The 16,184-nt window shown below is 35.5% G+C and overlaps 1 protein-coding gene across 2 annotated transcripts; it reads left to right on the plus strand.

Moving 5' to 3' along the window:
* Positions 1-6,027: 6,027 nt before the first annotated feature.
* Positions 6,028-13,588, plus strand: LOC142606104 (uncharacterized). 2 transcript variants are annotated; one of them, XM_075777504.1, is made up of 9 exons: positions 6,028-6,178; positions 6,321-6,455; positions 7,520-7,636; positions 7,733-7,861; positions 8,380-8,556; positions 10,658-10,798; positions 11,766-11,951; positions 12,156-12,227; positions 13,030-13,588. In XM_075777504.1, exons 1-9 carry the CDS (start codon positions 6,077-6,079, stop codon positions 13,189-13,191), a joined length of 1,221 nt encoding a protein of 406 aa, XP_075633619.1. In that variant the 5' UTR covers positions 6,028-6,076; the 3' UTR covers positions 13,192-13,588. The 2 variants fall into 2 exon arrangements, with proteins under 2 accessions (XP_075633619.1, XP_075633620.1); XM_075777505.1 differs by having other exon boundaries at positions 13,300-13,588.
* The last annotated feature ends 2,596 nt before the right edge of the window (positions 13,589-16,184 follow it).

The raw sequence follows: 16,184 nt of genomic DNA on the forward strand, positions 1-16,184 counted from the left end.
GTATGTACTTGTTCTTGTACATGTGGATCTAAGTCCTCTCAATTGGATGCTTAACATAACGAACATGTGTTTCATTTTTTTAATGGGATTAAATGATAGTTATGGGAACATTATTGGTCAAATTCTGTTAATTGAACATTTTCCCTCTGTTAGCAAAGTTTGTTCTTTGATTCTGCAAGAAGAAAAGAGAAGAAGCATAGGCCATGGTGCCAATGTGGTTTATCCTACTGAGGCTACTGTCATATATGCCAACAATAACCAACATTTTCAAGGAAATTTCCAAGGTCACAACTAGGGTTTTCATGGTGGAAAGAAAGGAAATTCTAAGGAGGACAGACCAACTTGTACTTATTGTGGACTTGTTGGTCACATAGCTGACAAATGCTACAAATTGCATGGCTATCCTTCAGGGTATAAGCCTAAAGGAAGTAATAATCCCTTGGCTAATCAGGTCTTAACAATTTTGCCCACTGATATTGGCAATTTTGGAGGTGTGGATGGTTTTGGTACCTCACAATTCTTCCAGACTAGTGGTGGTTTTCCTACTGTTGGTGATCAATCTGATGTAGCATATGCACCACAGAATTCTTTCGGTTCAATGCCACAAACTTCTTTACAAGCTTCTTTGCCTTAGTGTCCTATAAGCCAGCTTCAATGTGAGCAGCTTATTAACCTTCTGAAGGATCTTAAGGCATCAAGATCAGGCTTTGGCACTTTACCAGCTCATTAAGCAACTTCTGTTATGGCTCCTGTTTCATCCAATCCAGCTACTTCTGCTCTTGCTTCTTCATCATCATCTTCTTTTCAGTCAAACTTCTCAAGTAATTCTTATTGGATTCCTCCAAATTTGTCACATTCAATCTTTTCTGCTCATACAGTTGATAGGAATGTTTTTAAATCCAATGATTGAATCATTGACACTGGTGCAACAGATCATATGGTTCACTCAGTGTCTCAACTTACCAGTATTACTTCAATTGTTCATTCCTTTGTTCATTTGCCAAATGGGGAAGAGGCCTTAGTAACACATATAGGCATCATGCAAATTTCTCCTAGTTTAATCCTCACTGATGTCCTACATGTTCCCTCTTTTAGTTTTAACCTCATCTTAGTTAGTAAACTTACAAAGCATCTGTCTTGTTGTCTCATTTTTCTTGGTGATTTTTGTTTCATTCAGGACCTTGGTTAATGGAGCATGATTGGTCTGGGTAAAGAGAGCAGAGGGCTTTATTTGTTGTAGCACGCTCCTTCACATACTACATTAGCTGCCAAAGTCAACTATCCATTAGCTTCAACTTTGTGGCACATTAGATTAGGTCACCCTTTCTTTTCAAAACTTGTTTTACTGAATAAATTTGTAGCTTCTGATGTTGCAAACAGATCAAATTGTTGTGATGTTTGTCATTTATCCAAACAAAAAAGGCTACCCTTTTCAATAAGTGCACATGTATCTCAAAAACCTTTTGAACTTGTACACTGTGACCTATGGGGTCCTTTTTCAACTTGTACTGTGGAAGGTTTCAAGTATTTTTTTAACTCTTGTTGATGATTTTACTCGTTGTACTTGGGTGTACTTGCTTAAGAATAAATCTGATACTCAATTCTTGATTCCACAATTTGCTAATATGGTTCATACTCAATTTGATACTAAAATCAAAACTACTAGGAGTGATCATGGTACTGAATTTTACTTCAAACATTTTTTTTTTTTCATTCTAATGAGATTTTGCATCAATTGTCATGTGCTGATACTCCTCAACAAAATGCCATTGTTGAAAGGAAGCATCAACACATTCTCAATGTTGCAAGAGCATTGATGCTTCAATCCAAGATTCCTTTGTCTTTGTAGGGGGACTGCATTTTGACTGCAGTGTATCTTATCAACAGAACCTCTTCTAAAGTCATGGGTAACAAGAGTCCTTATGAAGTTCTTTTTCATACCCCACCTTCATATGATCATCTCAGATGCTTTGGTTGCTTATGTTTTATTTCCACACTGTCCAATACCAGGCACAAATTTGCACCTAGAGCTAGAAAGTGTGTTTTCCTAGGCTACCCTCATGGCATCAAGGGATATAAGGTTTTGGACATTAATTCTAATACTGTTCATATTTCTAGGGAAATTATTTTCTATGAGCATATTTTTCCCTTTGCTAGCTCCCACCATCCCTCTAATTCCTATCTAGATTGTTTTGTTTTCCCTCATTGCTTTTCAGATCATCCCACTGCTTCTTTTGATCTTTCACCTGCACCTCAACCTATTTCCATTCCTTGTGCATCTTCTAATTCCCATGCGCTTTCTGATATCAATGATTCTGTAGTAGACTTACCTTCTGTCTGAAACTCCCATTCCTACTTTCGATTCTGCAGATACTATCATTAGTACCGCAGATTCAGCTTCACCTTCCCCTTTACCTACTTCCACTTCCCTTCTCCCTACTACAATCCCTGATTTACCTATCTTAAGGAGGTCCATTAGACCTTGTCATCCTCCAAGTTACCTTTCAAAGTATGCCTGTAAAGCTGTTAGTGCTAAACCAGTTTCTAGTATGCCTTATGCTATTTCAAATAGGTTAAGTTACTCTCACCTTGGGTCTAGCTTTCATTCTTTTGTCATGGCTGTTGCTTCTACTCCTTCAAAGCTTGCTACTTTCCATCAAGTAGTGCAGTACCCTGAATGGAGGGTTGCTTGGACAAGGAAATAGTTGCCTTGGAGTTGAATAACACATGGATTCTTACTCCTTTACCCCCTGGCAAGTCTCCTATTGGCTGTAAGTGGGTATTTAGGATTAAGTATCACTCAGATGGGTCTATTGAGAGATATAAAGCTTGTTTGGTTGCTAAAGGTTTTACACAGAAACTTGGATTAGATTTAACTGAAACCTTTTCACCTGTAGCCAAGTCTGTTTCTGTCAGAATTGTGTTGTCTTTGGTTGCTGTGAAAGGGTGGTTTCTTCACCAACTAGATGTTAACAATGCTTTCTTGCATGGAGAGTTGGTTGAAGATGTTTACGTGTCCTTACCACCTAGTTTTCACAGCAAGGGGGCCAACCTGGTATGCAAGTTAAACAAAAGTCTTTATGGCCTAAAAAATGCATCAAGACAATGGTTTGAGAAGTTTTCTTCCACCATCTTGCAAATGGGCTTTGTACAATCTAAATTTGGCTATTCTCTATTCACTCATACATAAGGTGCTTCCTTCACAGTGTTATTGGTCTATGTTGATGATATTTTATTGACTGGTAATAACTCTGCTTGTGTGCATGATTTGAAGAAGTTACTTAATGACAAGTTTGGCCTAAAAGATCTTGGGTCATTGAGGTATTTTTTAGGTCTTGAAGTGGCAAGAACAACTGAAGGTATTAGCCTCAATCAAAGAAAGTATGCTCTAGAAATTCTCAAGGACACTAGATTTATAGGCCCCAAGCCAGTTAAATTCCCAATGGAACAAAATCTAAGGCTGTCTAAATATGAAGGGAAGTTGCTTGCTAATCCTGGACAGTATAGGAGATTAATAGGAAGACTTTTATATCTTACCTTGACAAGACCTAACATCACATATGCAGCACATAGATTGAGTCAATTTGTATCACAGCCACGAGAGCCTCGCTTGCTGTCAATAGGGTTCTTCAATATGTTAAAGGTTCACCAGGGAAGGGTCTTTTCTTCCCAAGTGACTCAGGCTTGCACATAAAGTCCTTTTGTGATGCGGATTGGGCAGGGTGCCCTGACACCAGAAGGTACTTGATAGGTTATGCAATGTTTTTGGGTGAATCTATGATTTCTTGGAGGTCCAAGAAGCAAGGAGTTGTGTCCAGGTCATCAGCAGAGGCCATGGCAAGTGTGGCATGTGAAATTACTTGGGTTTTACAATTACTCAAGGATTTGAAGATCACACATCCTAAACCAGCTATGTTGTTTTGTGACAACCAAGCAGCTTTATACATAGCTGCAAACCCTGTATTTCATGAACGGACAAAACATATAGAGGTAGATTGTCATCTTGTGAGAGACAAAATCATGGAGGGAATGATAAAGACTTTTCATATAGCTTCTAATTCACAAGCGGCAGATATATTTACTAAAGCTTTAGGAGTTTGTTCTTTCATGAGGTTATCTGAAAAGTTGGGTTTAAGAGATATTTTTCTTCCAAAGAACTCTTCATCAATCCAAGTCACAGAACTTGAGGTTTAGGACTTGAGGGGGGATGTTGAAGTATCACAGCAGCAGAACAATCAAAGCTTAAACGATAAGAAGGCTGAACAAAATAAATGCAAACAACATCTAAAGGTTTTGCAGTTGGACATAAGAAAATGACAGCGTATGGATTAATGAACACACGTAGCCAACAAAGCTCACACGTGAGAAGGCAAGGCAGTGTGAATTTAGTTACATGAAGAGCCAGCTATCGTTCAATCATTGGCTGAAGTTTGGGCTGTTGTACAGTGTAATCAGTTAGGAGTTAGTTATGGAAATTCCCAATTTCCCGCTTCTTTGCTTGCTCTGTTTTTGTGTATATAAAGCAGGTAGATATTTATGTAATCTGTATCTTTCATAATCAATTCAATCAGAATCTTTCAATCAAAGTTTCTCTCTTTTCCTTTTGCCAAGTCTCTTTGAAGTTTCTGGTAGTTTCTAGAATTTCTTCTTTATAGATATAGATGTAGGTGTAGGTTCTTGGGGTTTGGTTTCTAAGGGTGTGTTTTGTTAAGAAAAGGGATGAGAAGCAAACTGTCAAGAATGAATCAGGTCCAAGCAAATGTAGGAAATTAAAGAAGGAAGGTATGAAGTCTATGAAGTTGAAGAACAAGAAGAGCCTAAACGACAACAATAGACTAAAAGAAAGAAAGAAGACCTGTAGCAGAACGGTAGCGTTTTGGGTTGAACAATTAAATAGATTGCTTGTAGTTTTGAGAAGTTAAGTGAGACATGTGAGTATCACATGAGATTAAGTGTACGTTAGTTAGAATTAGGGACAAATTTCATAAGATTATTGGCTTCATGTTTGAAAGGAAGTTGGTTTCTTTTCCCGCCTAAACACAGAGCTTGTACATTGTAAAGTAATTACTTTCATTTTCTCATTTTCAGTGTAAAGAAAATTATCTTTCTCTCTGTGTGTTCTTCCAGTTTTTTCTAGAATCATCCTCTGGTTTCCAGGTTTTCACATGGTATCAGAGCATTAGCAAGATCAACTCAAATTGTTTTCTTTGTTTTGCTTGATTCTTGTTTTCTTTCAAGCTTTGAAGTTTCAACAATGGTGTCTACTGAAGAAACACGGTTCAATTGTAGTTAATGTATATGTTGACTATATTCTTTGATTTTTTTTATTCCCAATTTTCCCCTTCTAGTGTAATTGTTGTTTGTAGATGAATTGAGAGTATGTTGTAGTCGATTTCCTTTAATGTGAGAACAACATTTCTACTTCTAATGTAATATTTTTCTTAATTTCTTCCAATATCTCAACCACCGTACTCATTGAACACTTCTATGCAAAACTATCAATTTGGTATTTGTTTTTTTTTTTCTTAACAACTTTAGCCTCAATTGAATTAGTTTCCTTGTATTAATATTACTATGATCATGCTAAAATAATGAAATATTAGCCATGTTATTGACATGCTAAATGTTTCTCCATGCAAATTATGATCACATTTCTATAATGATTTTTCATATACATAGAGTATTTTAATTATAAAATAAAAAAGTTTTAAGAATTTGTAATATTAATACTAGTAGGTACCTTAGTTTTAATCTACTAGTCTTTTTCTCCTTTCAAAAAATATATTGCTACATTAATTTTGAGAGCAAAAGCTGAGAAGAAAAGAGAGAAAAAAAAAAAAAAAAAAAAAAAAATTTTTGGGTTGTTTTCAAATAACTAGTTTCATTTAAAATTGAGGAATAATAAACAGCACCCCAAACTCTTGGGCCTTCATAAAAAATGGGCCTTTGACCCAAACCCAAAAAAAAACCAATCAAACACTCCGCCGTTTCTTTATCTTATATTCTTTGTTCCCTCCTCTGCAAGAGATAGAAATATAAACACTCCGCCGTTTCTCAAAAAAAAAAAAAAAACTAAATGGCTGTCCATCTCGGCTGTCCATTTCACTTTATCGCGAAATCTCAACCGTCCAATAAACATAGAGTCACCAGCAGCTTCAACCCAAACCACTCCGTCAAGGTGAGCTTAACAACTCTCACTTTCTCTCTTCTTTTTTTTTTTTTTTTTTAATTTTCTTTTTAGTAAATAATTGAGAAAGCAGATGGCAGAAATGGAAATTAATGAAAAAAGTTGTGGTTGTTGGGTGTGTTTGGAAACGCAGTTAAGGAGGGAGTACACGAGCGTAATGATAGTCCCGACAGGGATAGGAGCTGCCATTGGTGGATACGCAGGTGACGCTCTTCCTGTAGCTCGCGCTCTCTCCTCCGTGGTTGATTGCCTCATCACTCACCCTAATGTATGTGGTAATAATGTATTGTGCCTCTACGACCTGTCGTTTTTCTTTTGGTTTTGGTAATTTCTGTGTTTTGGATGAAGAGTATCTCCAGTAATTAAAGCCCAGTTTTATTTGTTTGGGCCTGTAATATGGGCCTAGTTTTGGTTTTAGAAGAATGGCTCTTTTGCCTTGTTGGGCTATACTTGATAGATTTTATAGCCCAGCCGAACTTTATTAACTTGACCAACGGGCCCATAGGCCCGTTGGGCTCGAAGACTACTTAAAGAGAGTCCAGATTAAAAAATGTCAAAAATATCTCTAATTTAACAAAATTCAAAAACAAATAAACTACAAATAAACTTTTACCAGGTTTGATACTTTTTTTTTTTTTTTTTTCCCCCTAAAAACTAGCACACACTAAATCGGCATTTTACGCATTTACAAATTCTAAATTTTAATTCCTTAAAAGTTCATTCATTTGTAATCTCACTAACAATAGATAAATTCAAATTGAAAAATTACATTAAACTAAAAAAAAAGAGCCTCATTGAATGTGTGAAGCGCATGTGATGAGACTAGTATGATTTGTTTAAATAATTTGATGAGTCATTTGATTACAATATATGATTTGTGTGCGCGCGCATGTCTCTCTTGTGTAGAATGATCATTTGAATTATTAGATGATATTTCAAAATGGTTTGGATGAAAACTTTGTCCTTTTATTTTTTATTTTTTATAATACAGCCAATATTACATCTTTGTTTTTGGGCACATTTTGTACGATCATAAATATGTTGGGTTGTAAATTTTGGTAATTTAGAATTTAGATTGCTTAATATATATTTTTATTTGGACGTATATTTTGACAAATATGCTATTAGATTATACTTTCTTTGATACTTGCAAAATTTCAAAATGATCAAAGATTAATAAAACAAATTTGGTGCACATGTTAAGAATAAAATATTAATCCAATAAGACCATGTATAATTTGGTGGCATAAAATAATGGCAGGTGCAACCAAATTTGTGTCACATTATTTATGTATTATCAACAACATTATATTAGCTTTATGTTTTTTGCAGGTGCTTAATGCAGCGATGCTGTACTGGCCCATGCCTAATGTTTTGTACGTGGAAGGTTATGCTCTTGATCGGTTTGCTGAAGGATTATGGGCGCTTCAACCTGTTCACCAAAATAGGGTGTGTTTTTTATGTCCCTTTCAATTTGCAGTTCTGTCAGGTTAAATCCTTGACCAATGTTATGCATTTATGTATGGAACTTGTGATGTGAAGCAGGTGGGGTTGGTTCTTGATGCTGGATTGGAGGAGGAGCTTCGGATACGCCATTTACAAGTGGCTGATGCTGTGAGGGCTTCCCTTGGATTGCCTGTGGTGGAATATATTGTGACTGACACCCCTTTGGAGGTACCCATTTTTATTTTAGCTGAGATATGCAGTAAAATGTAGTGATTTCACTCACTCAGCTTGTTTTTTAAATAGGGCTATGCTCACTCACCCCTTTGGAGGTACCATTTGCTAGGTGTTCTTGTTTGAGGGTCAAGTACTTAGTGATTGTTGAATAGGCTGCATCACATATCTGCTTATGATTTTTAACTTCATGAGGACCATTAAAGTCTGTGAAGAAAAATAGGAGCTCTGATTGGTCAGCGACGTGGTAAGCGTCCTGTAATGGAAAAGTTTTTCTTATATTCTAGGTTGTTGCAAGTAATATTTTTGTGCGAGTTTTCACATGTTACACATCTGATGGAGAATTGGTTTTTTTTTTTTTTTTGGCGTTTTTAATATTTTTCTCTTTCACGGTCAAAAAGTCATGTATACTTCTAATTATTATGATTTTAGATAAATTCTAAACTGCCTAGCCAAGAGAAAAGAGTTTTTCTTCCAATGTGAGTGCAAGAATCTGAATGGAACAAATATTACAGGTAGAAAAGTGGGTTGATCCAAAGAGTGGGCAATCAACAGGGAGGATTAAACACCCTGGCTCATTACTGAGAGCTGTTCAGTCTTTAGTTAACCGATCAGCAGTGAATGCCATTGCAGTTGTTGGACGCTTTCCAGATGATGATGTTGAAGACACAGATGAATATCGACAAGGGATGGTATGACAATAATGGTTTTGTTATATATTTATCTTTAGGTAAGGCCATCCTGCTGCCACAGTTACTTAACATTGAACATAATGAGCATGTGAAGGCATGTTGTAGGGTAGCTATCTAAATTATTGAACAAGACCTTCATTACAGCCACATCTGCATTAATGAGAGCCATTGTCATTCATAATTAAATTATATTCAAATATTACAATACCAGTTCTAAATAATCCAGGAAGGTTGAATTAAAATAACTTATATGTCTATTTTCCTTCACACTTGTCCATTATTACTTTTAAAATTTATAATAAAATTTCAGCTAAATAACATCTCCCCCGGCAGTGGACAGTGGTTCTTAATGGTTCTTGATGTCAACTGTGTCTATGGTTATTGATAGGTGTGGCTCATTGGGTGTTTGAGCGCAAAGCTTAAGCGAGTGCTTTTCCACCCATAGACTGTAGTAAGTTTTTTAGCATAATGCAAAAATTATATTTCCCATAAAAATGCTTCAGCTTGAACTTTGTTCTAACCAATAGCTCTGATACCAATTTGTAAATGAAAAACAATAAACATGCATAACTATAAAAGACAAACAGCACAAGACACAAGAATTAATGTGGTTTGGTAACTCTATGACTACATTCACAAGCAACACAAGCCAAAATCCAATATCAATGGTATGAGTTACAACCATTTCACAGGCTCATAAACCTCACAAACTATAACAAACAGATATTTTTATATTCTAACTCTCACATTTACAACAAAATCTACACCACCACTCTATTTGTATGGATTATTACACCTACCTACTTATTTTCTTTACCATTCCTACCTGATATTATTACACCTCCTTAGTAATCTTCTAATCAATGCATAATTCCAAAACCCAAAGAAACCTCTAAACTTATCCTTTAGTGAGTTGGACTCAAAAACTTCTTAAGTTGATCCCAAGAATTTGGTATGTTTCTGAAAGCTCAAATATGTGTGAAAATAGAGTGTTTAGACCCCCAAAATTAAAAAGTTACGGCTCGGTTGATTTTACTCTAACTTAACTAAGTGCAGAATAGAGTAAATGCGAGCGAACAAATAATAAAACTACTCTAAGCCATATTCATCATATATCAACAATAAAATGAAAGCTAAAAAAGTAGGGAAGAAAGATGGAAACACAAGATAACACTGAGACGTGTTATCGAAGAGGAAACGAAGAACTAGGCGAAAAATCTCTCCGCCGCCCTCTAAGCGGTAAATCGATCCACTAGAGAATAAATTGGAGTACACGAATAACAAAAGACCCTCCAACCTCCTACTACCAACTGACTTAACCAAGCCTTATCTTCTCTAGCTCTCAAAATCACGCAATTCAGCCTAATTGCATTCACCAAACAAATGGCTTCTTCCAATGCTTCCCAATAGCACCAAAACCTCACTTTACACTCAGAATGGGTGCGGTAAGTGTTTGGGCTATTAACCTTTCAAGGATATGAATATGGAGAAGTAGGAGTTTAAGGAAAAACACAAAGGATTGTGTAGAGGATTGTGTAGAGGATTGTAGGTATAACAATCTCTAACTCTCAAGGGTTGTATCTAGGGTTTTCTCTTTGAAAAACACTTCTAATAATATGTGGGTAATGAGGGTATATATAATGTGGGTGAAGACATAGTGGAGCAGATATGCCAAAATAGCAAAACAGAATGTTTCGTAGGTATTTCGCGGGAAGGCTTTACCCGCGAATTACTTGCGAAAACTAGCTGTCATGACTTTTCGCATTCCAGTCATGTGCTCTGCACGTGGCTCACTTCGCGGGATAGCTTCTTGCGAATCTTCTCACGTAATCCACTTGGTCTTCAATAAAAGCTTGAGTCTTCACACGCTCTCTCACACACAACCCTTACAATAAAATCCCACGTAGAATACAAGGTAAATATGATTGAACATAATTACAATAAAGTTTGGCACGGAATTTAAGCCAACACAAAATAGTTGTAAATAACAACTTTACACTTTCAATTTAGTTTGATGATTGGTTTTAGCTGAAGCAATGTTGTTTCATTTTATTCTATAAAGATTCACACTTCGTTACACCTTGTTCTCTTTGCTTTGCAGGGAATAGATCTATTGGCAGGAGTTGAGGCAGTAATAAGCCATTTGGTGGTTCAGGAATTCAGAATTCCTTGTGCTCATGCTCCTGCATTATCACCCCTTCCCCTGAGCTTGTCTCTATGCCCAAAATCTGCTGCAGAGGAGGTCAGGATCTCTTTAGATCATAACCAATAAAAAAGTTACTTTTGAAGCCTAGGGGTGAAGTACTCTCTCTCTTGTTTGTATGTGTGTCTGCCAATACACGCGAGCATTGTATGATAGGATGACATCAGTGATTTAGATGCAAATGGTTTTTGAACTAAATAGCATCACCTTGAGCCATAAGCAAGAGATAGAGGGTAAGGTCATGGGTTTGATCCTATAGGACACCTATTGTATCGTTGTTTAGTTTTGGATAATTTTTTTTCATACTGAATAAATATGCAAATAATGTGTACTATTTACTCTTTTAGTATGCCAATAACATATTCATACCAATTAAATGTAAAGAGAAAAAAAAAAAGTACTTAAAAAAAAGGGCGTGACTTGTGAGACCAGCACTACTTTATGAAAGGGAAATTTTTACTGTCATCGGATCGAATATTCATGAATTAAGTTGCAGATTATCAGAATTGTCATCGGATGGAATATTCATAAATAAGAAGTGGTTTTTCTAAATATGCTAGCGCAGTATATTTATTCTTGAAGAACATAGCCAGCTAAGATGAAATAGAGCTGTGCAGATCAAGCTTGCAAGTTGAAGGATCTGAAAGGTCACGAGGGAAAAAAAAAAAGTTAAATTGGTATGGTTAGAAGTAAAAAAATTTCATGCTCTAGCTGAAGCTTAAGGCTTTTCTGTTTGTCATTTGCGGAGTAGATTTTGGAGATTTGGTCGGGAAAGCCTCACTTGTGTTGCAATTTCAGGACAGCATATAGACACTGGTAAATTAAGATAAAAAGCTAGCCTATTGATCAGCGTCATTTACATGATTTCAATAGTAGCTTATATCCAAATCTAGACTGTCTCATGTGTCATTCCTACTTGCCTAGACGTTTACAGGCTGATTTTTGCTGGTTAACTATTCTCATTCCCTCTATCTCATATATTTTTATATCAAATCCTGTGCAACAGTTAGGACACACATTCTTGCCATGTGTGCTTGCTGGGCTAAGTAATGCACCACAGTACTTGGTCAAGAACAATGAGTCCTTGGAAAAGGGTTGCATTTTGGCAGGTGACGTTGATAGTGTTGTTCTTCCTATAGATGCGTGTGGAGGAGATGGTACTCTTGCTTTTGCAAGAAGAAAAAGGAACAAGGTATAAATTCAGACAACTATTTTCACATTTTCTTCTTTTCCTGATTAATAATGGTGGTTAAATATGCCAAGAGCAAATTGGCTTAATCGAAGTTTTGATTCTTAGTCACCCCAGTCCTCCTTATGCCCCCAATAATTTTAATGATGAGCAATCAAGTTTTGGTTTCCAGTTCCTTAATGATTACTAATGTTGTTTTTGATACAGCCACTTATTATTGCTGTGGAGGAAAATGAAACAGTTCTCAATGATACACCAGAGAAACTTGGAATTGAAGCGGTATGTGTCTTAATACTTTTACACCCCTCTTTTTGTTTTCATTCTTTTAGGTGTTCCCTGAAAGAAATTCATTGAAGAACTAATATTTATGTTACATGAATCATCATTAGTGTTGTAATTCTCATGTTGCCAGAAGGGTAAAATAAAGGCCAAAATGCAATATTTCATTTTACATTTTTTGACCATTGTCCATTTAGGCACCCTTCAAATTTATCACCAGTGGTTGGGATTTACTCTACTAATAAACTTGCTTAGTCCTTGTGAACTCTATCAATAGAGCCACTTCCATAGTTCAGTTTGCAGCATGCCTAGGAGACGGTATTTCATGAGACATCTCTCTCACAACATGTGTGTCTAGAGTTGTGAGACTGTTCTATAATTTGCTTTCGAAAGTTTTAGAGACATTTGTTTTTCTTTCGTCTTTTAGAGTTACATTATGAAGCAATACCTACATACCTCTGATGTTCTTTTTAAATGAAGATTTTGGAGAAAATGTCAGTTAAATACTATAATTTGGACAAGACACCTTAATATATAATACGGTTCTTCATAGTCATGTCTTAGGTAGATTGATATGTTGGTAATTGCAATTTTCCACAAAATTGAGGAAAACGGATAAAGCGGAAGATAAAGAAAAAAAAAAAGAATCAATGCCCCTAATAGGCCGTCACAATCTCCTTAGTGACCATCGGAATCCATTCTTCCATCCAAACAAACTATTTTTTTTTTTTTTTTTCTGACATTACTCCCTAAGGAAACCATATATATATGGTTATTGAATGGGATTTCACCTCTCATACAGATCAAGGTCTCAAACTATTGGGAAGCCATAGGTGTTATTGCAGCTCACAAGGCAGGAATAGACCCAATTTCACTCAGAAGAAACAGAATAAACAACATTCCATGCAATTTCAATATGCTTTCTAATGGTTATGCGCATTCCAGGATTATGCCCATCACCTGATTAATGCTTGAGACTATTTGTTCAACTTATATTCAAAACAAATGTTCAAAAGTTATTCTTTGGACTAATTTCAAGCTCTATCTGGTTCACACTTTAAGTTTTTTTTAGTGAAAGAAGAGCCGAAAAGCTTGGCAGGTCACATTGGAGTAATCAACGTGAGGTTAGTCAGCACTTTGTTTTGATGGCAACACCTAAATGCTTGTGGGTGTTGAGTCCCTTCAATGTTTCAGAACATTTGGACATCTGTTCAGTTGTACACATCAACTTTTCTTACCTTAGAATAATATGGTGGTTGGTTTTGTAATGTTTTTATCTTTTAGCTGGCAGTGGCCCATATGAAACTTTACGATGCTCATTTATATAATTCTCAACATTGTTTTGTCACATCGTTTTGTCATATTGTTCTATCTTCTGTGATGAGTTATTTTGTGACTGAGATGCTTATGCCGCATCCAAACGACCTTTTATATCATGGGATTGTGTGACCCTGAAAAATCAAGCAAAATTTTCGTCTATGAAGAAGGAAAAGAAAAGATTGAACAACTAACCTGTACTAACTACAGATTATGTTCATGTTCATCTAGCCATAGAAGAGGAAAGGGACCCCCAAAAAAAAATGAAGATGTTATTTACACAGTTATATCATTTATTTGTTTGGTTGAATTATTTTTCATTGGTCAAGGGGATTTTTTTCTTCCATCCTAAAGGGAATGCATATTAAAAAAAAGAGTATAACTATACTTTCACACAATAAACAAGATAAACTGATGAAAAAAAGTTCATTTAAACGTATTCTTAGGCTACAATATAACTTGTCTTTCGCTATCCAAAAAATCTAGTGCTAACACATTCTTAGGTTACAATACAATGTGTTCAAGAGAGTCTCATGGTCCACGTTAGCCCTATGTGCTAACGTGAACTTGAGTCCTTAGCCCTGCTACGAGTGCCACTCCCAATGTGAGCTTCCCCCTGTCCTCTTAGAGAAAGCTTTATGACCCTCTCATGGGTATTTCTGCCCTTAATGATGGCTTTCTCCATCCCCTTTGTGGGTCTTGAGCTACCCTAGATTAGTTGTCTCCCTCACTGATGATGGTTAAATCACCCTCAAAAGCCGTTAGAGGTATTTTTCAGCCCAATTTTTCGAATGTAACTTTTTTTAATGTACAGTTTTTTTTAAAAAAAATAATTCATTTTCAATTTTAACAAATAAACTACATTGACTAGACATTAGGTTCATCTATCCTCAATAAAGGAAATGAACAAAAAAAAAAGGAAAAAAAAAGAAACAAAATGAAGATATTATTTGTACATATAAATCATTTATGGCTTGTTTAGTTGAATTTATTTTCACTGGTTGAGTTTATTTTCATCCTAAAAGGGCCTGTAATTTTTTCTCTAGGGGCCTAGTCTCTCCTAGCGTATACTATTCTTGTAATTTTTTTTCCTTGTAATTCTTTAGAGATAAGTACTGTCTGTTTCTCTTCCAAAAAAAACCCATTTTTTTAATCCAATTTGGAAGAATAAGAAACTAAATTCAACCCCCCCCCCCTCCAAAAAAAAAAACCTGCTAGAGCAACCAGCAGCTAAACTGCGCACAAGCATACCTAACTACACAACTACAACAAACCAAAAACCCACATAAAGCAAATATTCCAACAATATAAAGTACCAACTGTGAGATGAAATGAAAACTAATCACCAATTAGAAAAGGCAAATGCAAGAAAATATGCATCCATTAACAAAATCTTTTCACCTTGTAAAAACAATGAGTAGAATTTTGATGCAAAATTATTCAAGAAAATAGCAACTATAGCACTACAAAGTCCAAAACAAATCAACCTATATGCCATTTGGGTACTACAGGGGAAATTGCAATGGTACACAATAGTTGACAAAATTCCCATTCGGAACTAGTACAAATTAATAGTATGTTAGTTAGCTCAAAAAAAAAAAAAACAAAAATAAGCAATATAGTGACCCATTGAGTCAGACCCTAATGCCCTTCTCACTCCAAAATAATTTTTGGGGGGCCTAAAATAAATTTCTGTGACAACAATTACTGAGGTTACGAAAATGAAAGGGCAAGTCATGGGCATGAATGAGGGGTCAATTGTTCCCTTCATCTTTTTCACAATATGCGTGTACCATAATTGTGTGGGGTTTATATTTTGTAAGAGAGATGATATATATATCGGATGCATAAGATAATTATTGTCTCTTTTTATAGTTTGATATATAATTGTGTGGTATTTATACTTTATATATTGTGAGAGAGATTGTACATATTATGTATAAGATAATTATTGTCTCTTTTCGTAGTTTGATATTATTTTTTCCTCCATTTTTTTATATAGTCAAATCATCATTTAAAAAGAGAGAGAGAGAGAGAGAGAGAGAGTGAGAGAAGATATTATTTGTACATATAAATCATTTATAGCTTGTTTAGTTGAATTTATTTTCATTGGTTGAGTTTATTTTCATCCTAAAAGGGCCTGTAAGTTTTTCTCTAGGGGCCTAGTCTCTCCTAACGTATACTATTCTTGTAATTTTTTTCCTTGTAATTCTTTAGTGATAAATACTGTCTGTTTCTCTTCCAAAAAAAAAAAAAACCCCATTTTTTTCATCCAATTTGGAAGAATAAGAAACTAAATTCAACCCCCCCCCCCCCAAAAAAATAAAAAAACACCTGCTAGAGCAACCAGCAGCTAAATTGTGCACAAGCATACCTAACTACCCAACCACAACAAACCAAAAACCCACATAAAGCAAATATTCCAACAATATAAAGTACCAACTATGAGATGAAATGAAAACTAATCACCAATTAGAAAAGGCAAATGCAAGAAAATATGCATCCATTAACAAAATCTTTTCACCTTGTAAAAACAATGAGTAGAATTTTGATGCAAAATTATTCAAGAAAATAGCAACTATAGCACTACAAAGTCCAAAACAAATCAACCTATATGGCATTTGGGTACTACTGGGAAAA

This window comes from Castanea sativa, chromosome 8 (assembly GCF_040712315.1).
Source record: "Castanea sativa cultivar Marrone di Chiusa Pesio chromosome 8, ASM4071231v1".
Classification (NCBI taxonomy): domain Eukaryota; kingdom Viridiplantae; phylum Streptophyta; class Magnoliopsida; order Fagales; family Fagaceae; genus Castanea; species Castanea sativa.